Source organism: Cimex lectularius, unplaced genomic scaffold (genome assembly GCF_000648675.2).
Source record: "Cimex lectularius strain Harlan isolate CLEC.00 unplaced genomic scaffold, Clec_2.1 scaffold8, whole genome shotgun sequence".
Lineage (NCBI taxonomy): Eukaryota > Metazoa > Arthropoda > Insecta > Hemiptera > Cimicidae > Cimex > Cimex lectularius.
Window position 1 is genome coordinate 1,785,925 of NW_019392656.1, and position 26,457 is coordinate 1,812,381.

General features: G+C 31.9%; 1 protein-coding gene across 7 annotated transcripts; it reads right to left on the reverse strand.

Annotated features, from left to right (window-relative positions):
- LOC106669718 (diacylglycerol kinase eta) lies at positions 1 to 25,624 on the reverse strand. Of its 7 annotated transcripts, none has more exons than XM_014399385.2 (30): positions 18,675 to 18,804; positions 15,477 to 15,550; positions 15,174 to 15,282; positions 14,966 to 15,102; positions 14,671 to 14,893; positions 14,443 to 14,611; positions 14,076 to 14,178; positions 13,448 to 13,593; positions 13,227 to 13,391; positions 13,003 to 13,153; positions 12,142 to 12,222; positions 11,917 to 12,087; positions 11,709 to 11,860; positions 11,579 to 11,629; positions 10,556 to 11,082; positions 10,291 to 10,489; positions 7,940 to 8,070; positions 7,761 to 7,877; positions 7,594 to 7,693; positions 7,361 to 7,529; positions 7,195 to 7,295; positions 5,759 to 5,946; positions 5,572 to 5,678; positions 5,384 to 5,514; positions 5,203 to 5,320; positions 4,894 to 4,989; positions 4,682 to 4,807; positions 4,502 to 4,618; positions 1,889 to 2,071; positions 1 to 1,826 (listed from the first exon to the last, which is right to left on the reverse strand). In XM_014399385.2, the coding sequence occupies exons 2-29, from the start codon at positions 15,531 to 15,533 to the stop codon at positions 1,889 to 1,891; spliced, it is 4,125 nt and encodes a 1,374-aa protein (XP_014254871.1). In that variant the 5' UTR covers positions 15,534 to 15,550; positions 18,675 to 18,804; the 3' UTR covers positions 1 to 1,826. The 7 variants fall into 7 exon arrangements, with proteins under 7 accessions (XP_014254871.1, XP_014254872.1, XP_024080501.1 ...); XM_014399386.2 differs by having other exon boundaries at positions 10,943 to 11,082; positions 18,675 to 18,803; XM_024224733.1 differs by lacking the exon at positions 18,675 to 18,804 and adding an exon at positions 25,578 to 25,624 and having other exon boundaries at positions 10,291 to 11,082.
- Positions 25,625 to 26,457: the final 833 nt, after the last annotated feature.

The following is a 26,457-nucleotide window of genomic DNA, read 5'->3' on the forward strand; positions in this document are numbered from 1 at the left end:
TAGTAATAATAGTTTCATATGTTGAAAAATGTATATAATCACAGTACATTCTAGTCTTTTTTTTTATATATTATGTGATACAGTTTTGTTCAAATGTTTTACCAAAATAGCCCAATAAATGTTACAGCTCCTTTCATCTGTGAATTTTTTTTTCTAATAATAAGTTAATAATACTGTTTGAAATTGATTAAATAACTCCACGCAGTATTGAAATTTTGACAGAATTTCATCATTTAAAATAGATTGAAAATATAAGATCAATTTAATACATCAATTAGAGATTTATATTTAATAGGACACTATGATCTATAAACACTGTCGGGTTTGATCACTTTAATTTCAATTTCTTAAAGGAAGTTAGATTTATCAGTTAGATATAGGACTCTTCGCTATAACAAATGTGATATGAAACTCATTTAATAGAAAGTATCGATTAGTCAGTTTTTCTTAATTTAATGTAAAACATTAGAAGAGTGAAAAAGGTACTTTTCAATGTACTTAAATTACAAGTTTGATCTATCATCAAGTGTAAATCACAGGAGGGTGATTTTTTTTTATTATGTAATTTGTCACATTAAAATATCTTTTTATAACAATATAGTTTTAGAGAACAAATATTTATTGCCTTCTATTTCTAACACTCGTCATTCTATATGACTAATTTTTACATGAAAATTATGTATTGCTAAAAATAAATAAATAAATTTGTTGTTTTATATATTATGCTTTTAAACTATTTACAATAAAAAAAGATTCAGTAGTAAAAATGTTCGCGGCAGAATGTACAGTCAAACTTGCCTATTTAGAGTGTCAGAAAATAAAATTCTTGATTTTCTCTACAAATATACAGATAATTTTTTTTCCTACATCAGATCATTTAAAGCAAAATATGAGATTTATCTGTTAAAAACAAGCATATTTAATTATATTGCATTTGATTTTTATTTATTTTTTAAATAATGATTGTCCTGTGCAATAAAAAACATTATTTTAAAAGTAAAACAATATCAAATATGATTTATTACCTTATAAGCTAAATTTGAAATTGCATATGCTAAACATTTCCATTATTGCTTTAGAGAAAGATAAAATATTTTCACCTAATAGAGTTAAATCTTAATAACAATATAAATATACAATAAATAGAACTTACGTTTTTAAATTTTACCCGTACTAATTGGTTAAAGATTTCAATTGTTGTAGATGTTGACTACTCATACAAAATTTCAAAATGTTGGAAAACGTTTGGTTCAGGTAACCAACCATTTGTTGGTCCCATCCATCTAATATTTTGTATACAATTTTAAAATTGAAAACTCAATATAAATAGAAATACGCAGTACAAATTAATTACACTCACCAAGATTAGAAAGTTAGAAAAACAGATAAATCCACAATGATATGTGGTGATCCGAGATTTTTCATTAAAGTGCAATAAAAATCTTAATTTTTATTAGTTAAAACCACAGGTGATAAAATTAGAAATGTATATATTATATTCCTAAGTGAATTTCCTAGTTTTAAACTTTAAATCGAAATAATAACGATTTACAATTGATAAACCAAAGTTTTAATACCACTGAGATCAATATAATCATTTCATCTGGCCAATTACAAAACACGCCAATTATTCATCAAGGCTTATTATAAATCCTATATGCTCTATCAAAGGCATTTTATATCAGACTATCAATTTCAACATTCAAAGACTCTAAAAAACACAAAAGATTGATTTTTTCTTTTAAATTTCAAACGATTGAATATATATCACATTGTTTCTTTCAGGAGAAAAACAATAAACATGGCCAGTTCTATTAACTCAGCATCTGAAACAATTGTTTGACATTATGAAAAAATATTTAATAAATAAGCTTGAATATTAACTGACTCATGCTGAAGACTGTAATTCCTTTACAGCGTGCAGTAACCGTTTAACATGTCCCACTTTTGTAACGCCGAGGTCTCTCAAATCCCGTCTTGTCAGAGTAATGACCTCTCGTCCCCTGACATCGTGTCGAGCGAAAGCTTCAGCATATTCGCCAAGCTGAATGGAGTCAAGCCACGCACCTACCTACGGGCAAAATATAGCCGTTGATATAAAATGAAATAAAAAAGGTGTACAAATTCAAAGTACAATTGGTTAAAAAACAAAAAAAAAAGATTAAAACTCTTATGTGATATCGCCTGTAAAAAATGGGATATCGTGGAAACTGTTTGTGGGTTCTTGACACAATATAGAACAGTTTGTGTGTATTTCAACCATGTTCCACCTTGGATCGGGCATTTGTTTAAGTGCCCTTTAGTAAAACTACAATAATGATTATTCTTACATCTTAAACGTTTACTTCTTCTTGTCGCTTCTTACAAATAACCTTACGAAAATGCACTCCAACTTTACTAATTAATGGTTTTTATTTTTCGGGATTGTCTGAAATAGGTAATCTAATTTGTATATACAATATATTGGTTGAATTAAGACCAAGATTAAACTAAGGAGAGGGAAAACGTTCATCTGACTTGAAGTCTAGCCACTATTCGATTAATCTTTTTGTTTTAACCTTTTTTCAACATGAGATTAAATTTACCAGTGCCTACAATGTTAATAAATTATAAGCCTATTAAACATTTATCAACATCGGCACTAGTTCAACATTACATTTTGAAAGGGTTTACTCTTTTACAAGAAAAGGATGCTTAAATGCTCACATTTGATACAAAGTGTAATAAACATGATCATGTTTGATAACACTTTACTTTCACAATTGCATTCTATCACATATAATGTGGTGGTGTGCCCAACAATGGATATCAGATGAACCATAAAAAATAAATACGGTGTACCTCTTGCACAGAGCAGCAAAAAATGGAGAATTCTCAAATTGATGATAGTGAGGGAGACGATGGCTGAAACTAAATGATGATCATGGGTAACGAGCAATTTATCAAACTAAGGTAATCAAATAATTATAACTAAAAAGGACGTGTATTGGTTAGTTTTATCTTAACATCTTCAAGATTTTAGTATTCCAAAATAAATTGTCATTTATATAAATTAATTATAATAGATAATGCTAACATTATCAGCAATTGCAATGTTGTTTTTAAATCAAATTAGCTTGATCGAGGACACTATAAAACTCCAGATGTGTAATACAGGGTAAGTTATTGGCATGTTTTTGTGAAAAATCCTAAGACTCGTAAATTTTTATTTTGTGTCTAGTTTCTTATGGAATAAAAGTTTTGATCCCCTAGTATAACGGGATATGGTTAGGAACTTAACTCTTTCTAATGATAAGGTACTCATCAATGTATATTTTTAAATGCTTTTTGAAAATGGTTTTTAATTTGGATCAACCATTCTCAAGTTATTTGGGGTGGGGGATATAAAAAATAATAACTTTCCAAACACTGTTTTTTGGATGAATGAAATCTCCAAATCCTTCAAACAATCAACAATTTATTTATTTATAATTTTAATTGATGGTAAATAACTTGCTCATGGTACAGAAAGAAAAATTTTTCAACAATTTCCTAACATAACCCCCTGGATGTGGCTCATTAAAGTGGAATTCGGCCGGGAGCAAATTTCGGTCCATAGACAAAATTATCTAACAAATTGTAAAATATTGATTTGATGAACTTTGCAGCTTTTGAATAATGAAATGTTTTAATGCATAGATAACACCAGTTGTTATTTTAAAAACCATCATACTAAAGTTTAATTTTATTTTCTTTGATTTGCTGTGCAAATCTTTGATTTGCTGTGCAAATCTTAAAAAATGTCTTGTACGTTACAAGAAAATGTGGAGATGATTCTTCTGTAGGGAAAAGTGAACTGAAATTTGGCACTGAATCACAATTTAATGAGCTACATCCAGGGCATCCTGTTAATTGATGCTATTTGACGGAATTGTTAACAAAATTTTTCTTTCTGTACCACGAGCAAGTAATTTACTATCAATTAAAATTATAAATAAATAAATTGGTGATAGGCTGAAGAGGTTGGAGAAGATTTCATTTACCCAAAAAACAATGTTTGGAAAAAGTTTTTTGCGAATTTGCAAATAACTTGAGAACATTTGCTCCAAATTAAAAACCATTTGCACCTTTGAATTCAGTGTCTGAAAACCTCTCAAAAGATGTACATTTACGAATATCTTGCTATTTGAAATAGTATCACATTATTCTACAGTTAGATCAAAACTTTTTGTATCATGAGAAACTAGGCAAAAAAAAATTTTTTTTAAGTGTCTCAGGGTTTTTCGCAAAAATTACCTAATAAACAAAATATAGGTAGGAACTGAAGTTAAACTCACCCTGTTAGTTAATGAATATGAGATATTTTTCACACATTTTAAAACCATTCAGATATAAGATAAATATATTCTGAAAAAGTTCTATTTATTTATTTCTAGCAAAGCTAGAAACCAAAATTAGGGATCCTTACAAAGCTAGAAAATTAATTAAAGAAGATTTATAATCTTTATTTTTCTTCTATTACCTCTTGCACACCCCAAGAGCTCACTTCTCTTGACATTCCCTTCGGTATGTCACCTTTATCACACTTTTCCCTACGAAACTTGAGCCAAGACAGCTTTCCACTTTTGCTCTTTCTTTCCTGAAAAAAAAAAAAAAAAAATCATTTAAACTTAAATTAATTACCTATTCAAAATTATAATACCTGATCAGAAAGTTGATGTAGGTAGACGAGTGCTTGCCCGCTTTCTGATACATGACACTTTCTCAATTCGTTTTCCATTGATGTTAAAGCGTAATTCAACTGAGACTCCAGTTCAGGAGCTAATTTCTGTAATTGGATTTCATTATCACTCAACCAAAAAACCACAATCATAAAGCAATGAAGTGTTTAATTATTTATTTTAAATTACATACCAAACTTTGAGCCTTTTCTTTTAACAACATACAAGCTTCTTCATGTAATTCCCTAGCACTTGATACCAAAGAAGTTAACAGTACTCTCAATTCAGGCTATAAGAACAATAACAAATTAATATTGTTATTTTCCTTATCAATAAATTTATAGTAAAAAAACTCAATCTATTTGTCACAATTAAAACATCCTTGAAGAATTCAAGTAATAAACAGTCTACGGTATCTTCCAAGGAAGAAATATGTTTATTTTAAAACTACATTATTCACCCAATATTTGACATAATTCCAGCATATAAATGTAATACGAACCCCTTGTTGGATTTTGCCACTTGGATGAACTTTTTCTAAGTTTGAAGATGTTCTGTCCGCCAAGTCGTATATTTCTGCTTCAATTGAAGGGTGTCGAATAATTAAAAGTTTAACACATCTAAAACGTTTAAATTAAATTTAAATATACATTTTCTATAAACTAATAGAATATAAAACATACTTGACAAGAGTTGTCGTTGCTTCTATAAATGAAAGAAGAATTTGCATTTCACTTTGGGATAATGAATGAGAGGGCCGAATTTTACTTTGCTTTTGTTTTTCTTGCCAAGATTTTAAACTTGTTTCTAATGCCTGAAATCAAATGTTAATTGAAATTTTTCTAATCGATATGCAAAACTATTTTCATACTCTGTTCCGACATAGCATTCTCATTTTGTTCTTGTGGATAATTCTGATCATCCCAGGTGGTTGTATCCATGCCTCCCCGTCTACTTGCACAGGAACACCCTCATCTCCTAAAACGTTTAAAAAACGGTAAAAATATATTTGATTAAAGGATAACTTAGCTATTTTCATAAAAACTAGTAGATTTTACCTGTAATATTTATTTGAACAGTGTGACACTGTGCGATTCGATGGTGTTGTAAATTAATAAGACGAGATGCAGCCATCTGGACCGATCCAAATACAGCAACCACTTCTAGAATTTGGTCATCTACGCTTGGCGCAAGAAATACTTCACCTTCTTTAGTTCCTCCCCAAAAATTTGTACCTCCCATGAAGCTAAAAAATTGTTTTAATCATTTAATCAGCCTGCATCTTCTACATACAATTACTAAACAACTGGTTTTCATATACAGTGAGAGTTTAACTTCTGCCTCTCCTCAATATATTTCTTTTATTGAGGCATTCTTGTGATAAATGTGAGATACATAATTTTTTATTTTTGTCTAGTTTCTCCTGAAGCAAAAAATTTTGATCTACTTCTCCAGGATAACGGGATATGGAGGATAGGAACTAGTTCAAAGATACTAACCAATAGATATTTTTAAAAGCGTTTTTTGAAGCTGAATTCAATAGTGCCAAGCTTTTAATTTGGAGCAATTGTTCTCAAGTTATTTGCAACCTGACGTACTTAAAAGTAGGCTGTTTTCTAAAAACACTGGCACCCCAAGGGTTCATTTTTTGAATAAATTAATATTTTCCAACTTCTTCAACCAATCACCAATTTATGTATTTTTCATTTTAGTTGATAGCAAATTATTTGCTTGTGGTTCAGAAAGAAAAATTTTGTTAACAATTCCCTCAAATAATAACTTGACTGTTAACTAATAATAACAGGACACTGGGGATATAGCATTTTTTCCAACCGCAGAACATCTTCAGTTTTTCTTGAAATGTACAAGAAATTGTTACGATTTGCACGGAAAGTGAAAGAATGTAAAAACTCAACTTTAGTGTGATGGTTTTTAAGAAAAGGGGTAACTATTTTTTTAGTGTCCATCCTGATTTTGTGGAACTCCATAATAAGTTGATGGGTAGGAAGTAAATTGTCTTTTCCAAAATAGGCGTTTATTTTCTCAGGCTTGTTTTGGTCTAATATAGACCATCTTTAGTTTGACGGTTTTTTACTTAGTTGTAAGTTCAAAAGTGGATGTCTGGACTACTTGCTAAAAAAGATTTTGTTTTTGAAATAGTAAGGTTCCTAACCGTATCCTGTTTTCTAGAGAGTTACGTCAAAACATTTTGGTTCATGAGATACAAGAAAAAAAAATTAAATTGATATTTAATCAGAAGTTAAACTCAAAATAAAAACATCATGTATGTATATCTGGGTCTATTTCTAAAAAAGGTGGGAATCAAGTGAACTTCAGAATGTAAATAATTTGTATGATAAAATTAAATTATTTAAATATGTAAATAAACCACCAAAATTTCAAATTTGTGTATGTGCATGTGTGAAATTTTTTTTAAGTACATACATATGTATTTGTACGTCCAATAGGCATATAGACAAATATTATGTATTACCTTGGTATGTTAAGAATTACAATGCCCTGGAGCGATGGAAGCGGAATTCTCTGGCCGTCACATTCCAATTGAACTCGTTGCTCAAGATTCTTGTAAGTTTTCTGTGGAAATTAAAATTAACCTATAATTTTGTCCATAAATTGCTAATATAAAAAAAAAATTAAACCTGAAGCCATTCTTTACTCCCTAAGACTCCATACCACATGTAGTTTTTAGCTCTTGACCTACATTTTTCAGGGTGTTCTTCTCGCTTCTGATGAAAATCCAAACTTATCTTTGCATCGATCCCAATCCCAAAATAATTATTCATAACACATTTTTCTCTGAACCCCTCCCTTAAAAAAAGGTTGTTTAAGTAGTTTTTTGAATCGTTAGAAAAAATTTATTTTTAACATTTACGAAAGTGTTTCGAGTGGATCCATCAGAGGTACAGCAGCAGCACATAATGCATCTGCATTAGCTAACAAAACTTTACCAACAATTCCTGAACCTGAGATATCTAAATAAATTAAATAAAATTAATCATTTCAAAAACTAGAATGCTAATTGTATAACTAATATCTTACTAGGCCATGTAGGCAGTCTCACAAGAGGATTAATAATAGGCAATCGTTTTTCTGGTACTGCTTTTCCGGTATCAGGAGAATCTGGCTTCATTAAAGAGCAAGGTGACGCTGCTGACACTAACGAAGAAAGCAATTAAGAACAGCAAAAAAGCAAAATCGAAGTTTTATTAATAACTTACACTTCCTACAACAGTCATAGCTAAACCGTCTAGTTGGTGTATCTTCGCCTGTTGGTGATGGAGGATCTACTATTACTTGTGGTGGTTGAATTTGGCTTTGAACTGAACCTCTACTAGCAAAACGATGAAATCTATAATTAAATAGTGTAATTATTCAATTATATTGCTCTTGATTCAAAGAAAATATATTTTCATTCAAGATTATTACATCATTATTAATAATATTAACACTCTTGTAAGTACCAATATAAAACTATTTATAAATAGTGAGCTAAATTATGTAAATTAATATATTCACAAAGTAACAAACTAATTAGTAACAAAGGTAGGTAAAATAAAATGGTAAAACAATTAAAAACAGAAAACAAGACAGGAAACCAAATAGAGCAACTACAAATAAAAATAAATTAAATAATTGTCACACAATTACAACTCTTCTTGGGTTTCATCAACTGTTCAAGTAAGAAACAGTGTAGGAAAAAATAAATTGGGGCGTGATTCATAGAGATTATCAATAAATAACCAAAACGAAGCTGACTATTTTCTGTTACATTCACCAGAAATAAAGTGAAGTTAAGCAAAAGCTCAAGAATGGGGCAATGGAATTACAGGCCACATTAAAAAGGATAGCTTACTTCAAGTAGTTTAAAATTTAAAAAAATCAGTGTTGCAAGAAGAGACTGAGAATGTTAGATCTGACATTATAAGAAATTTCAGTAGTAAAGTATGAAGAAGAGAAACTGAAAAAATGTACCAAGCACATCCAATGCAAGTGAAAGACTTCTTTTACATCCATTCTGTTTTAGTGATCTAATTGACCAAATTACTTCTTTTAATTAATTAATCTTTCTCTCGAAGTCTCCGTTTGCATTTTACTCAGTAACAAATTTAAATTTTTTCACAGATTCAGAGTTGAAAACTTAGAACAGAAAAGGATATGGAAGTCGTTTTGCCAAGTTCTATATAAAATTGTCTTTTTATTAACAAAACGAGAGAAACTTATTAAGAAAATAAAGATAGAACAGAATCTGAGGTGTATATATACATTGTTCAAGCTAGGAGCCAACGTACTGTTTTTCATAGTTATTTACCAGGTGACCAGAAAAGTTCATTTGGGTTTAATAATTGTCACAATTAAAATTAGTTTAGATTTTTTTTTGGGGGGGGGGGATTGTTCTCTGTGGGCATCTATAACTTTTTCCCAAGAAACTATGTCTTTCTTGAACAGCTTTGGTCCCAGGGACTTAAAAAAGTAAATTCGTTCATTTTCCAGCTATCGGTGATTATCGAATTCCAATTGCTCATATGATTGTCCATTGTTAAGAAAATATTTGTCAGATGGGGTTAGACTGGAGAGTCCAGAGAGTGTAACAGCACTTCCCAACCAAGCTTCATTATCACCTCCTTTGTTATTCTGGCTGTATGAGGTCTTGAACTGTTCTGGTGAAAAATTAAACCTTTTCTGTTTATGAGGGCCAGGGCAAGAGATACTTGTTGCAGTTGGCTTGAGTAGATTTCTGTGATGTTAGTCTGGCTACATGGCAGGAGTTCATAGTGTAGATTGCCACCGTATTCCACGAAGCATATCCTTTTGGTGGTGAATAATTGGTTTTAGCAACAATGGGACAGGGTAATTTTGTGAAAGTACCTCCTGGTGGTGCCTTTAGAGGATCCATTTTTCATCACGTGTGATAATCCAGCCTAAAAACATTTCTACTTTGTGCCTTGAAAGCAATGAAAGGCAAACATTTAGACACTGAAGCTTACTATCGTCGGTCAATTTGTGAATTTTCTCAGTTTATATCTCTTTCCAAGTTGATTTAAAATAGAGCAAATGGTTTCTTCACTTACGTTGAACACTCCTGCACGCACCTGACATGTTTGAATGAAGTTAGTTTTCCTCAATTCATCGTTGTTCGAGGTCTACCAGGCTGTGGTTCATTTTCAATCCCCTCATTCTCAAAAGCAAACTTTTTGTACCACTTTTGAGCAGTGCCATCATTTATTGTTTCGTCACCGAATCAGTGCAAATTTCAAGAGCTGCCTTGGCCGCTCTAGTACTGAGCTTAAATTCATACAATACACATGTACAAATTAATTTTGAAGCCAATGACAAAGAAAATATTTTATAATTTACAGTAAGCTGCTTGAGACAATTTTTCTTTACTGACATTATTACGTGATATAAACAACTTACCCTCCTTTGCAAATAGAAATGTTAATTAACGGTATTAAAACAATAACAAATGAAAAACTGCCTAACTTTTCTGGTTACCTGGTATATTATATGTATGTATTAATTATACAGATTCTCAGCTGTAAAACGTAAGTGCCAAATGATGGGTTCCTACCTGACTAGTTCTTCATCGTCAGTCTCAGAAAGAGCCAGACTTTTTCTGTGTGATTCTTGAAAATCGGTTAAATACATTCCATCAGTACTCCCTCTTAGATTCGTATTTGAACCTTGTATTTGAAACTGGACGACATCCAGAAAAGTTGACGGTTTATCTTCTTTGCCTTTTAACTTCTCTTGTTGTGATGAATCATTATCTGAATGTGAAATTTGAATTGTTGGTATTTGTAAATATATGTCAGAATCAGGTTTTGATGACTCACAAAGTTCGAGATCATCTAGTGATTGCAGTTTCTTATGCCTACACTTGATGGATCTACGTGCTATATCATTACCCTCAATGAAATGAGCTATACTACACTTTTTTGTATTATCTATACCAAGTTCTCTATTAAAATCATCATAATCGTCCTCTTCATCAGGACTTGTAGATATCAAGTTAGTAGCATCAACAGTTTCATACGAACCAGATTTAAACTGAATACTCTGATGTTTTTTTTTAAGAGAGTTTTTAGAGTTAATACTGAAACCTCTTGTGTCTTTGTTTTGAAGTTCATTTGTTCCTTCAGGGCTTTCATCCGAGGTTTCAGAAGAATCGATATGACAAATATTGGCCAGTTCTTCGGCTAACTTTAATCCAGATAATATACCTTCGTTCTCATTATCTTGATTGCTTTCATCTATTTCAGCAACTCGAGTCACCGCCTCTTCTGGATCAGGGTCTTTCTGTTGCTCGATGTTGACAACTACTTGAATTCTTTCTGAACTGTCGTAAGCATCTGGCACCACCCTGAAATGGTTTTCATGAATAAATATCTAAGTGTATTAAAAAATTGTCAAATATTCATATCTATCCCAGATGAACAAAAAATGGTATATTAACAGAACATATAAAAATAAATACTTTTGTCACAATTTCACATGGGATCACAAAATTGATAAACATCAGTGCTGAGGGTAAAACAATCTTAAATGGCAGAAATGCACTTGGAATTGCAGATGGAAGTGTTTCTTCATGCTATTATATCATCAGTGCAAGGCAGGGGAATTTTAAAATGGAAAAATAGCCCACAGGCTATAATCTTCAATTGAAATTAACATTCATATACAATTTACATTTATTGCTAGATTTAAAAAAAAAAGATATACACATATTTACTTTAATATATTTTCAATTGAATGTACTAATTAACATATTCTATTGATATGCAAGTAACTTTGATACACTGTTGTTACATATAACAAGGGTGTACCACAACTATAAAGAAAAGCTCTTATTGTTTTACCATTCTGCAAAAAAATGACCAGAAGCTGAATGGATGATGTATGATGTATATCTATGAAAAAGTTAAGAATGTTAAAAACATGTTCAGTGTTCAACAGAGCTATAAATTAGCAATGATTGATACAACTTACGGGGAACTTATCCTGGAAGCACTAGGTCTCCGCGAATCAGCAAATTCTGTGGGTACTGGCAAATTTTCAAGTGTGATATCACTCGTCGAACAATTGGAATCCCTTCTTATAGTCGGTAAAGGTGATATGCTCAAAAATTCAGTCCTTCCAATCTAAAAGACCGAGCAACATTATAAAACAATCTGAAATCTTCTTTGGGAAATTTTACCGGTTCAAGGAGAGTATTTTCACTTTTCTCTCTTATTAAAGAGTCCTGGTGGTTACCACTTGATCGGGCCATGTTCTGCTCATCTACTATCCTCTCAGAATGTTCAATCAACTGTCTGACCGCACGTTTTAAGCTGTTAGCTCTCATTTTCAAATGCTCCTGTGTCGGAAGCTAAAATTTACTCGTTAAAGACAACAAATTAATATAATTAAAAACAATTTTTACTTTTGATCTTCCTCTTTCTTCCATGATTTCATTATCCTTTTCTGCTTTTTCTGTTGTGTATTTTTCAAGTTTTTCTTCGTCCTAAAATTAATTAAACTTTTTTAACTAATTAAAGATGAACACAAGAAAAATACAGTGCTCTCTCTCTCGGTCTCTCTCACTCTCTCTCTCTCTCTCTCTCATCCAAACTTTGGTACTCTGAAGATAATGGAGGGAGAGAGGAGGAAACAAGAAGAATGTGCATGTGTGTGTGTGTGTGTGTGTGTGTGTGTGTGTGTGTGTGTGTGTGTGTGTGTGTGTGTGTGTGTGTGTGTGTGTGTGCGCGCGCGTGCGTGCATGTGTGTGTGTGTGTGTGTGTGTGTGTGTGTGTGTGTGTGTGAGAGAGAGAGAGAGAGAGAGAGAGAGAGAGAGAGATAGAGAGAGAGAGAGAGAGAGAAAGTTGTTTCTTGTGTTAAGAATAATGTATCTACTGCTTAAAAATAAGTGAAAAAGAGGAGAAACAACAAAGAAAATGTTAAATATATTTTTTTAAACTGATATTTTTAAGAAAAATTCACAAAATTGTGTTAAATTTTTTTTGTACATATGCATGTATTTTTTAACAACCTCTGTGATCTGAATTTTTCAGTAATCCGAATACCCTCTGAAATGATTAGTGTAGATTACTGAGAGAGGGCACCAAAAGATTAACACATATTAGGAAGGAATAAAAATCATTAACAGTATAAGAAAATACATTCAAACCAAAACTTATTGGTTATAAATATAATTATATTATAAAAATAATATTAATTTGTAAAAATAAATACAATAATTAATTTGACCACATTAATTAGAATATAGCTTCCAAAAATTACTTACCAATTCAAGTCCTTCCTCTAACAAAGAGTTAAGCATTTGATCGAGCTTTTCTCTTAAAACAGTGCATTTCAAGTTTAATTCATCATCACCTTGACTTAGAGAAATTTCACCGGCTCTCATGATAAAATCTTTAACAGTTTCACATAATACCCTAAAAATATTAAATCAATTAAATAAAATTTTATTATATTATCAATAATAAATTATGAAAAAATTCTACTGACTTAGCTGAAGAAAGAATTGAAGAATGGTCTTCAGACTCAAGAATGTTACTCAAATGAGACACTACCGAATTCTCGTAGTCGGCCATTGCAGGAAGAGTGGAGTCCAGATGAATCCTTTCTTCATTGGAAACTGAAATCGATCTCTCAAAGGTCATAATGCTCCAACTAAAACATATCACAGTAAAGATCATATCAAAGATAATTCTATACAAATGACATACCGGTCTAAAATTTTTGTAGTAGCCTTTTCGTATTTATCTAATATATGTGCCAAATTTGTGTCATCATCACATGATGCTCCCCATCCCAATACTCTGGCCAGATCATTTCCTGTACCCAAAGGAAGAACGCCAACTTGGCATTGTTTCTAAAAATAAATTGCATATAACTTGCAAATTATTATTTGTGACAATAGATGGTTGAAACATTTTGAGTAAAAATTAAATATTTTAATATAAAAATTCAATCAGGATTAAAGCAATTGAATTGGAGGGTTTTATGAACAAAAACTATTTTAGAATTTTTAACTTGAGAAAGTTTTTCTGGTAAAGCCTATTGTGACACCTCAAATAAAAAAAATAATGATTGAAAATTAGACTGAAAGAATGCTTGAATAATTTTCGAATTTTAATACTAAATGATTGAATTATTATTTGAATTAATAATATATTTTATTGAAGATAATATCCAAAGTTTGTTTATAATTTCAAAAATGACTTTAGCATTTTTGAGTCTAGCATACAATCTTATTCTTTTCATTTTAGGATTCAAATTATTAAACGGTTGTTATTTCTTACACATGCTTTTATTTTCTGTGAAACTAAAGTGACTAAACTAAAGTCTACTTACTGTAATATTAAGCTTATCTATCTCAGATAAGACCCATCCAACAGAACCATCTCCACTACAAACCAATACTCTAAATGGGTCAAATCTTTTAAAGAGCTGTAATCTAAAAAAAATGCAAATTGCTTTACAAGAAAATTTTCTAAAAAAATGCAAGAAAATTTTCTAAGTTTTCTCATAACATGTGCAGTTATGGTAATCAATACAAGGCAAGTTGAGTTATCTCAAGAATGTACAGGTATCATGTACACCTTTGAAGCAATTGTAACTATTTTTTAGAAAGCTCTGTGAAAACTGAATATTTTTATTGAAAATGTCAAACTCTAGATTACCCTGACTACACTATTTATTATTTTGTTGAATTACTTACCCTAATTGTGGTCCCGAAGCCATTAAGTCAAATACCTGTGCTGGGTTTAGTAATTGCTTAAACCTTTTTAGAAATTTTACACCTTGATTGTCTCCAGATTTTGAATTTACAAAAACTAATAAAGGGGAACACCCCTGAGGTCTAACAGCCTCCCAGGCATCGTCAGAACCTAATTGTAAGAATTTGCAGTAATCAAAACTCATAACTTATACTCAAAATTAATCTTACCCACAGAATGTAAAGCAGTAGGAGGTACAACACTAACTTTACTTGGTCCCAAATTACATTGAACTGGAAAATTTGGCCTACAGGCTGTATGTACTGTAGATTTACACCAAAGGCACCGCCAATCTAATAGTCTTAGAACTGATCCACATGTTTTTTCACATACTGCACATTTTGATGCCACGGGAAGATTCCCTTCCATCCATTGATGTGGCATATAAATGTTCTGGAAAATTGTATTTTTAAATTTAAGGTTTAGAAACTCTCCTTTTATATATATATTTTTTTAAATCCATACTCCATCTTTGTCTTCGATAATTTCTTTTCCAACGCTTGCTAAGGTTGTCCATTTGCAGTTGTTGATAACCTTGGAAGCGCATCTCTTGTGAACTTTCCATTTACATATTTCACAACTTAATCCATGGGAAGTCACTCCTTTGAAAAAATAATTATATGTGACAAGAAGAAACATTGTTGTACAGGCGGTAAATTACATTAAAACTAACCAGATAATGTATCCTTGCATATATTGCAGTATGTAGGTCTAGCGTGAGATGTAGCTTGCCAACGATGGCGTCCACTTAGAAGGTCATGAAGCTCAGTAGCAGTCCCAGACTAAAAAAATGCAAAATTCAAAATAAAAAATTCCTGGTAATGAAGGTTATATTTTAACCAAAAATCCATGGTTAAAATTTGACTTTACAACCACAATAACTTACTTTAATTACTAACTAGATTAGGTATCACGTTTAACAAAATATTTTTGTATATTATTAACACAAATTAGTAAATAAATTTAATATTTTTACCCAAAGACGTTCACGTGTTGATATGGTCTCTTTCAGTGCTGTGATCCACTCTTCCATTAGATTTTACAGTTCATCTAAAAAATTGGGTATGTTTGTTAATTATGTTATTGCAGAATATCATTTATTGTATTAAAAACAGACAAGGGAAAGTAATTTTTTTTTTACAAATTGCTATTTTGTAAATTAAAATAACTGTAAAATTTCATATTTTTTGGAAATATAAATGCTCAGATTGGGCAAAGTTGAATAAAAATTATAATTGGTTCTAGCTTTCCCCCAAATCAAAAATATATTTCACAATATATTTCAAAGGAAATTTAACTGATGTTAGAATATAGTATTTATAAGAAGAACGTGACATCATATAATAAAATTCTTTAAAACAATTGATCATAAATCAAACAAAAACAAATAAACTAATAATTCAATATGTACTACACAATTCAAATAAAAATGTTAAAATATGACCATGAGCAGTAATTTCTTCGTTTAGGAAATATTTTATGTTTATAATTTTGATCAGCTTGTGCCCGTGCATTTGTCTAACACAGATACATTCTCAAATGTCTATTCTTTGAGCTGACAGAAATAAAGACACTTAATATATAAATTTAGATAGATTCTTGATAATTTGGTCATTTTAGACAATTTTTGATGTCACAAAGACTTAATATTAGATGAAAAGCAATTGACAGACCAGTAAGTAAAGCCAGATCATTATGGTCAGAAAAAATCAAACTACAAGTTCATGAACCTTCAGACCCCAATCTCATAAGATTCTTGTTAAGTTAAACAACAATCAATCAACCAGATTTCTCCATCTACTGACTACAGACTTCTACATCAAAATCACTCATGACAAAGCAGAATTAATTTAAAAACAAAAAACAACGCAACCAATAACTAAGTTAATAATATTTAACACACTTTGAGTAATAGGCCCAAATTATCTTATAGCTCACTAATCAGGTGGCTCAACCAAAACAAGCTACTTAAACATCAAACAGATTGATGAACTTATGTTTCACAGGGGTAATGAAAACAACCCACCACAACCTACCCTCCATTGAAAATAATTACACAAAGAGGAGTGTCATGCAGGCTCCAAAACACTCAAATTAGATGAATATTAAACATTTCGGGCACATAACAATAATTAATAAAATCAGACATCCATTCTTAGAAATGAGTACTGACTACATGATCTACACTCTTATTACACACTTTGAAACATCCTATGTAGTCTCTTTAGACTACAAAGGAGAAGAAGAATTAAGGAGGAAATCAATACAATGGTATGGTATACAGATGGCTTAAAAACAAATAAAAGAACCAGTTCAGGCATTTTCTGTACAAGCCCAAAACATGAGCAATCAAACTCATTAGGGAAGTACACCTTGGTCTTTCAAGCTGAAATACTTGCCATCAATGCTTGTGTCTTAGAAAAAATTAAAAGAGGTTACTTTAACAACAAAAAAAATCCTCATAAGATCGGATAGTCAAGCAGACATTAAAGCATTAACATGTAGAAAATCACATCAAAATTAGCCAGTAAATGTATCCAAAATCTCTTGGTACCAGGGCACAAAGGAATTTTGGATAACAAAAAGGCAGACAAACTGGCCAGAGGAAGATCTGCAAGACCATACATAGGCCCTGAACCTATTCATGGGAATAATAACAAACATAGATTCTTCCATCTCAGAATGTATATGAAAGAAACAAAAGGAGAAGTAGATAAACTCTCTGATAGACATAGTAAGCTGATATGAAAAGAACTCTCATCAAAATTGGCAAACTTAATGCTACAGTTGGAGAGAGCTAAAATCAGAGGAGTGATAGGACTAATATAATGGTCACTGGCATATGAGAAAACATCTACATAACATGGATATATTCAATAATGATCTTATATGTAGATTATGCAATGAGAAATAAACAGTCACCCATATCATCTTGGAATGTGAAACAACTGACAAACAAAGCAACTGCTCAACGGAGACAAAACCTGGGATATGAAGAACACCAGAGAAACGACAGTGAATGTCATTATACTTCTAAAGAAAAGGATTGAGCCAATTAAACCGAACAAATAAACGTACAATAAGGCATAAGGCTGGAGTGCTTGGGGTCATAAAACTTTCCCATATTCCACCATCAACATATTTTGAACTATGGTGTTACTAATTTAAAACAAAACACACTATAGACAAACTTTTGGTTTGTTTTTTTCTGATAATCTATCAGGCTAAAATGAGAAAAAAAAAGACAAAATGGAGGTTTATTATACCAACAAGAAATCTTATAATATTAACTAAGGTGACAATGAAGAATAATACTTTGCTAACTAAATGTCTTGTTTTGTACTTTTGCAATAAGAAATAGAATATTGTATTATATAGGGTTTTATTTGAATCAATCAGCCTTATTTTTCTTACTAGCCTTATTAATATATTTATAACAAAAGGAATAAAGAAAAATAAGCATTTTTGGTAAAGTAAGTCTCTAACCATAAAATAGTTGTTAGCAACGATCCTAACAACTTGTAATTTTCGGACCTGTTGATGAGCATTTAATGCTCAAAATCCGGATAATTGCTAACAACATTTCTGGAGTTAGAACCATCCTTTACCAATAGTGAATTGACACACTCACCCCCACCTTAATTATTTCTAAGAAAAATAAGTTTGATTAATTTAAATAAAACCAAACATTATTGGAGCAGCCGAAAACAAAACTAGACTACAAAGAACTATTTTCACTTGCATACTACAATTAAAAGAAAAACCATGAAAAAGAGAATTTGTCGGATGCTGAATGTGTATATAGATGCAATTTCATAAAAAAAGGCAAAATTGTTTAACTACACCCGGCTGAACAACGTATATTACATTGTAATGCCTGTAGGTATTAGTTGTCAGTGATTTAATTGAAAGATCTATAAATCTGCAAGCATGTCAAGCTGTGAGTTAGACATAGTTTGTGCAAAATATTAATTACTTAATGTGTAAGGTTCAAGCCGCAAATACTTTTGTTTATAGCGTTTATGCTTTATCTTACAATACATGTTTATTATATTGTTTGATTTGGATTAAAAGGAGTGGAATGTCTAAGATTCATGCTTCGCTGTGCTGAGAAATACTAGTTGCTAGATACTAAGCAGTTTGAATATCACGAGTTTGATTCCCCTATTATTACCTACGAGTAATATTCATTTTCCTCTCACGTACTTTATTGCGTAAATTTGATTTTTACAGGTTTTTTATTTTTTAAAATTTTTTAACGTTGGTAAAAATTACACTTTATTACTAAAAATTACTAAAGCATTAAATTATTTAAAAGATACAGAAGGTAAAAAGAGGGCAGGTTATAAACATGGACATTTTTCAGAGAGCGGTACTAGCTACTTGTTACACTACAAGTTTGCACTTTGCAAGCCGGTTTTGTTCTTGCCTTTATTTTGTAAAGCAGCTACTTTATAATTTTAAAATTTTAAAATAATTAGAGGGCTAAAGTCAAACTCTCGACCTTCTACCGATACGAAATTTCAGTAATCACCACGGTCTGCGACATGCACATATAAGAAAAACTTTAGTTGTAAAAACTAAAAACAGATTCTGGGGTATGGTTGAGCACCCAGCAGTATCTGGGTTCCCTGTTCCCATTCTTGGAAGAAACAGAGTTGTTTTTTGTATATAATACTCATAGGTTTGTATCCAATAGTGTATTGAGAATTAATGTACTTAGTAGAGCGAATGTGTAGTGAGAGACGGTTAATGGCGGAGCATCGAGTACCCCATCGACCCTCAATTAGGCTAGTCATGTAGTAGGTGAAAAGGGTCATGAAGATCGACTACTCAACCATCCTAATGAGTGAATTGTGAGTAAAGAAGAAAGAATGCATTTAAGAGTGAGAATGTGAATGAATTTAGGAACTGATTACGATGGGGGTCTGAAATGACCTAGCTGTATCCCCTGGAGCACAACTCGGAGGATGAACGGTTAAGATCAGTGATAAAATACACCATAGATTTTTCTCACAGAGTAGACATTAGTCGACAGGTTTTAATGTCATCCTGTTCGGTTTTCATACTCTGAAGAACTGTTATGTAATTAAGAGTACTTTCTGCTTTGTTCTTTCATCCTTTTTGAATGAACTCAAAACACTCATAGACCATATTTGAAATACCCCGTGTCCGGCCATATTACAAAACGAAAATCGTTACTTTCAACAAATCACCTTGAAGGGTTCATAAGTTTCACTAATAGCCCAGTGGCAGCGAGTGAAAAGGCAAACTGTTGATATTTTTGGACAGCGAGATTAAGTTACGTAAAGTAATGTACTGTCAGGCTGTACAAGAGAGCTTATTTCCAAGTACCCGTTGGCTGTCGCGAACGAGGGTTCATAACCACTTTAAAGAAGCTTTCATTGCGATTATTTCATAGCATAGTTACTATTATGGAGTGGCTGTTTATATGGAAGAAGAATCACTTGGTTGTTTGAGTCTTATCCATGATGGTCAGACTGTAAACAAACCTGCAAAGTGAAGAGACATGCAACACCAACTACATATTCGGTTACCAGGCGACATGAAGCTTAGGTCTCCTGACGTCTCTTTGATATGAAAAAACGTCTTTAGAATAATATCTATTTTAATGAATGAGCTCCTGGTGGCTTTAGTATGTTGAGCATTAAAACGTATTTTTTTAATATCTTGCTAACGACACAGATCATACTCGGCACAATTTTTTTGTTTTTATTGAACCTTGATCTATAATGAAGATTTGTCAAAAACATCAAAGGGCGATGTTCGGGAAAACGTAAGGGGCCCTCGAAAATAAATTTTCCGTACATTCCAACATTCGAGCTTTATTAAACTTTTGTGCACTGCAGATTATTGAATAATTCGTAAGATTTTTGTTAATAGAAATGTCTTATGCATTTTTCCAGCATAGTTACTATTGATTATTTGGAGGTCTTGAGATGCGTCTGGTGTGATGTAGGTTTTAGAAAAATATTTTCTTTATCCTGCCAACGTTTCGATCTTTATTGAGATCATCTTCAGGGCTCAAAGTGTTTGTTTTCTCGTGGGGAGAGTGTGTGAGTTGAGTTTGGGCATTCTCAACACGACAAACAAGAATGACACATCTACACGGAAAACAAACACTTTGAGCCCTGGAGATGATCTCAATAAAGATCGAAACGTTGGCACGATAAAGAAAATGTTTTTCTAAAACCTACGTCACACCAGACCGCATCTCATGACCTCCAAATAATCATCAAGTAACGGTCACTAAACACCACACAGTTACTATTATGGAGTGGCTGCTTATATGGCATATAATTCAACACCCTTTTGTTGCATTCGGCGAAGCTATGAAAAAAGAAAAACAAAAGAAGAAATGGGACGTTTTTATTTTAAACTGGAACATCTCTGACAAATATATGTGTTTCGAACAAATCGTGTCGAGGTGGGTGATGAACCGGAACATGTTCGGACCACCTCGTTTGAATGGGACAGAGTGATCTGCCCCCCGTAGATGACAGTATCTAGTCACTCGAACACTCGAAACTTTTCCTTTTGTCACCCCAAGAGAATTGGAATTAATCTGACAATTTTTCCGACCCGAGCATCAACCGCCCCGGGTTACACCACACGTGCCGTGCTCTCTAAAAGCGTTGACCTTTCTTGAAACACGAGCCTTTTCTTCTCTATTGTTACATATCAAAGGGATATTCGATATGCAATGTGCAAAACTTATTCCTGTTTTTCTCATTAAGAAACTCGGCAATGTTCTCATACAATACGTATTGAAAAGTAACGTTTAATAAACACTCTAGAACACTCTTTCATAAAGTTGTAATATAATGGATTATACATCGCGAACTACATATATTAAATGTAAAATATACGTATAAAAGAACTCTTCTTAACGACGAATACGCATTGAGAATAAAATATCGATCGACCGTTTAATGTCATTACATTGCTTTACTAATAGAAGCCCAACATTCTAAAAAAATTTTTTTTCATTTCAATATTTGCCTCATTGGAAAACGCCAATTTCAACATAATAACATTTTATACAATCAAATCTATTTCCACAAATATAAGAATACAAGTTTCAAAATTGGGTGTGAAAATATTTTATAAATGTATCTAACTAATCATTTTAAGGGATATAAAAACAAATTTAAATAGGGTGCAAGTTTAATTCAATGTATATTCACAGACATATCGGTCTGAGTTGCGTGAAAACTTCACAATTCTGCAATTGGCTAAATTGCACAATTCGTGATAGCACACATGACTGTAGTTTGTGTATTTGTGGTTTAGGTTAAGATCTTGGACCAGGGTCAATATCACGTACAAGGGGAAAAAACAGCTTGAACTATGAGCCTTTTGTGATTAAAGCTTTACCAATTATTTTCCCAAAAGTAATTAAATGAACCTATGCTATCATATCACCGTTATAATTAGCAATCAGCCTTCAATTATAATGATATATTGAAAACCATCAGGGCCAATTAGAAAGAAAACACTTCGTTCCTTCGTCGAATTTTCGAGGAATAGATCCCATTTATCAAGGCTTTGAAATTTTAATTAACGAATTAAAATGTGATCACTCGATCAACAATGTTGAATGTTCATACGACACTAGATCGAACATGACCAGTGCCTCCCTTTTAACAACTTGTGATCCTATTCAACAGCGTACTTTAAAGACTGAATCAATGAGATTCTTGCCAGAAAATATCAGATATTGTGAGGGAGCATAAGAGGGCTTTATATTATATACAACGTTATATCATTAAAGCACACTTTTTCAACCAAAAAATTAACAAAATTGCTTCGGAAAATACAATAATTTTTTAATTTTGTTACGGTTGGTTTTGAATTTATGTTAAAATAAAATAAATTAACACTATAAACGTAGTTTTATTCTAAATATGCCATATATTATTGGACTGAGAAAAAGGTGAAATTACACTCAATAAAAAATAAAAGACGTACTTCGCTGTTTAATGGGTAACATTCACGTGCGATAGAAACTATGGTTTTTACAAAGAACGACTCAAATATAGGTTCAAAAAAGCACATAATAAATAATCAGTGGTGCTATCCAGAGTCTAATAGAATTAATAGAATTTTTCTTCAACTTTAATACACTTTCGAATGGGTAAAATCTAATTATTAATTTTTAATCTGAAAGTGAACGAAGAAGGCAAATGTTGCTTTTCTGGGACTCTGAACTCACAAAGTTCAATATCGTTGTCACTGAATGTAACTGAAATCGCCCTTTGACTAAATAATCAAAAGTGAACTTTTGAAAATGTACTCATGGTATTTTTTAGTTCAGACAAATTGTTATTGGATGGGAAGACGTCCGGGAAGACGATGTCCTTCGCAAGAATAATACATAGTACACGGAAGAAATGAAAATGGCCCACGAAAAAACTGTATTAGCATTGATAAGTAAATATACAACTCAAAAATTTAAATAAGATTATATAATAGCCATCCAAAAACCTAGGCAGAATAAGACAAATCGGTTTGTTCTGCAAAGACATGGTTGTATCAACATCTCTTGCATGAAAAAGGAGAGGAAATTAGGAAAGAACCCGTCTATCGAAAAAAGAAACGATGGATCAGTATGTATTTGATTTCAACCATACAAAAATGGTACTAAGCCGAAGTCCGTCCAATTGAGAGATATGACCAATTAAATCTGAACACAAATATAAAACGGCGCTTCGCTATGTTAAACCTGCACGACCGATCCGTATGTTCGGTTTTAATCTATTCAAGCGCCTTGACAAGAAGAATTTGTATTGCACTTGGGGCTTTTCTTCTTTTGAAAGTTCACCGACTTACCCACACAAAGAGTGTATAAATGATTTTATTCGAATTTGAATTTACCCTTAATGAGCTTGAATCCGAAAAATTGCACTAACTCGTACGTATGCGGTCTTTCCGCTAAAGCTTTTATGTCGACAGAAAATAATGACGCGAATTTTATTTCTGTATCCAGCCGTAAAACAAATCAATGTTAATATAAAGACAGGCACTGTACGCGAACATCATCAGATTAAAGATAGTTATGAACCGCAAGACAAATCCAATAAGCTGGGTATGTAAAAAGTTACCCTCCTCCTTAGCTCAAAAACTGGGGAAAATGAAAAGGTGGATGCCCTGACAACAAAATGAATTGCAATATCGCCAAGAGGACCCGAAGTCTTCTGCGAGATAGGAATTTATACCATCAGAGAACCTCAAGCATCGGTGATCATCAAGTGCAGACAAGCTCTTGTTACAGGTACAGCAAAGCTCTCGGCGCAAGGTGGCCATATTCTTGTCGCAAGGTTAAGCCAAGCTTTCGCCGCAAGGTAGAAACCAAGCTCTCGTCGCAAGGTGAAGGCAAGGTCTTGTTACAGGTGCATCCAAGCTCTCGTCGCAAGGTGCAGCTAAGTTCTTGTCGCAAGGCGAAGCCAAGCTCTGGCTGAAAGGTAAAGACCAAGCCCTCGAAGCAAGGTGAAGGCAAGCTCTCTTGAAAGTTGTTGCCAAGCTTTTGTCGCAAGCTACAGCCAAGCTTCTTGTTTGGGATTCTTTTGTATCGGAATATTGAGAATTGTTCATTTTAGATCTCTCCAACTCTCCAGGTACCATCTTGGGTGAAAGACAATTTCAGATCCCTAGTCATCATTTTATTGTGAAATATACATTGGCCCCCTGATGATATTGAAATTTACAGATAAGAGTGTTAATTAGCTTCTTTAATTTTTTACTATTAAAAACAAAAATCAATTAAATTTAAAAGTTACAATAATTTTTTGGTTGATTCATATTTTCCTCGTTTGTTTTTTACATTTTCATTTATTTTTACACATTAATGTTAATTGTATAATTAAGTATATCTTATTTAATCATTCTCTGACAAGGGATGAAAAAACCCACCTAAATTTCGATTTTAATTCATTGAATATGCGCGGCTCGCCGGCAATTTCATATAAATTCTTATCATCCTTTGATTTTCAAATTTAGAAAAAAAGCCTTTCAATTAATAAGAAAAGCCCATCTCTCCAGCATTAAGTAACACATCAGACATATGATTACAACGGATTTAAAAGCTCGTGTTCTTTTTTCGTAATAAAAGCGTTAGAAGGAAATCTTTCACCGAATTTCTCGGAAACTCATGACTAGCCAGAAAACAGATTTTTTCGCGCCCTCGCGTGCGTGCGTGTGTGTGAGAGAGAGAGAGAGTCATTGTAAATATTTTCAATATACTTACATTTTCAAAATTTTGGTAAGTATATAAATAATAGCAATAAAAATGAAATAATTTTACTTTTTCAAACATATTTATTATTATTTTTCGTAATTTTAAAATATCAGATTTAATATATTTTATAAATTGTAAGTTATTAAAAAAGCTTAGAAAGCTTTTTTTTAAAGAAATGATATGAATAATTTATAATTTTAAATGTATTAGAAGATGGTTTAGCAGCATCATTATTTTTAATATATTGTGTTATTCATTTAGGGTATGATGTTGTAATAATTCTTCGAAAGTTTAAAAGTGCAAAAATTGTAGTAAAAAAATACAGAACTTTTAAAATAGAGGGCTAATTGTTTTTTATATTTTCAAACAATTTCTGTAACTTTTTGTCATTGTATTTAATTTTGTTTGTTGTATATGAAACTCAGGTTTTGCAATGTTCGTATGTTAATTGTTCTCCTGAATCGGGTCATTGTTTCAATGCATTCAGGCAAAAATTCATAGGGTAGAACGGAAACAAGGAGGAAATGTGATAGGCCTCCCCCTATTCAAAACAATCGGCCCGGCTCTGCCAACCCTACTGAAAAACAACCAAACCACAACCCTAAATTTCTATTTCTCCAAATTTCACGGTGCTTTATGGCAAAAATAACTTAATTGGCTATCGTGATGTTTATATTTATGATATATTGATTTACTAAACAAAAATGTTTAACAAATACCGTTTATCTTTTATAAACAAACTTATTATGAACAATATTATCATGTATACCATTTCAATTTTAAAAAGACTGTAAATTTATTGGTTTTAATTTCATTTACCTGTAATAAGTACCTAAGTGTAGGTGGACCGAGAAGGTACTCGTATGATGTTGGGAGTACTACTGGCTGTATATTGGCTCCCAACAATCTCCCACCACAGCTCCCGGCTTATATCCTACCCCTCTTTCCCTCTTTACTTATTTATTGCATTAATTCTCTGAATACGTTCATTTATTTATTTGTAAAAATAAATTATTATTTACTATTCATTTGATCGTCACAGATTGGACATTGATTTGCTCGATTTTATTCCATAGAGCAATGTTTAAATATATAATTCTTCATTCAAACATCATAAACTATGTGTTATTCTATTTGTACTTTTCTACAAACTCCTAAATTAAACGTAATATTGAGTAATAAAGAAGAAAATGTGAGAAATTTCCTCAAGGAGCATCTGGAGAAACTAATATCGCGACGAAGGAGAAATGATATTACGTTCTTTACTTCTTACAAGTGAAACATTAAATTAGTAGTGAAGATGACGGACTAACCAACATACTTTTTATTTTACCATTTAGCTCAATCCCTTCGGTCATTATCGTTTTTCTAATTGAATGTGTATGAATAGTCGTATTTGCATGCCGATTTTAGAATACGGATCGACTACTATAATTTTTTCTTTTAATTAATCCTTCAAGTATATAAGTGCTATATTCAAGTTAATATTGTTCATTAATATCCCATATTAAAGTAAAATTTTTGTATTTCACTCTCTCTTTCTGTCTCTTTCTCTCTCTCTCTCTCTCTCTCTCTCTCTCTCTCTCTCTCTCTTTCCTCCCTTTTTCTCTCACTCGCTCTATTTATCTATATCTCTATCTTTTCTTTCTTTCTCTCCCTTTACCTACTTATCTCTGTGTCTATCTCTCTCTCTCTCTCT

Coding starts and splice junctions, on each gene's coding strand:
- LOC106669718 (XM_024224733.1), bottom strand. CDS start 15,533: ATGGAAGAGTGGATCACAGCACTGAAAGAGACCATATCAACACGTGAA. Junction 12,223..13,002: donor TAGAGGAAGGACTTGAATTG/GTAAGTAATTTT, acceptor AATTAATTTTAG/GACGAAGAAAAACTTGAAAA. Junction 8,071..10,290: donor GACGATGAAGAACTAGTCAG/GTAGGAACCCAT, acceptor ATTTAATTATAG/ATTTCATCGTTTTGCTAGTA.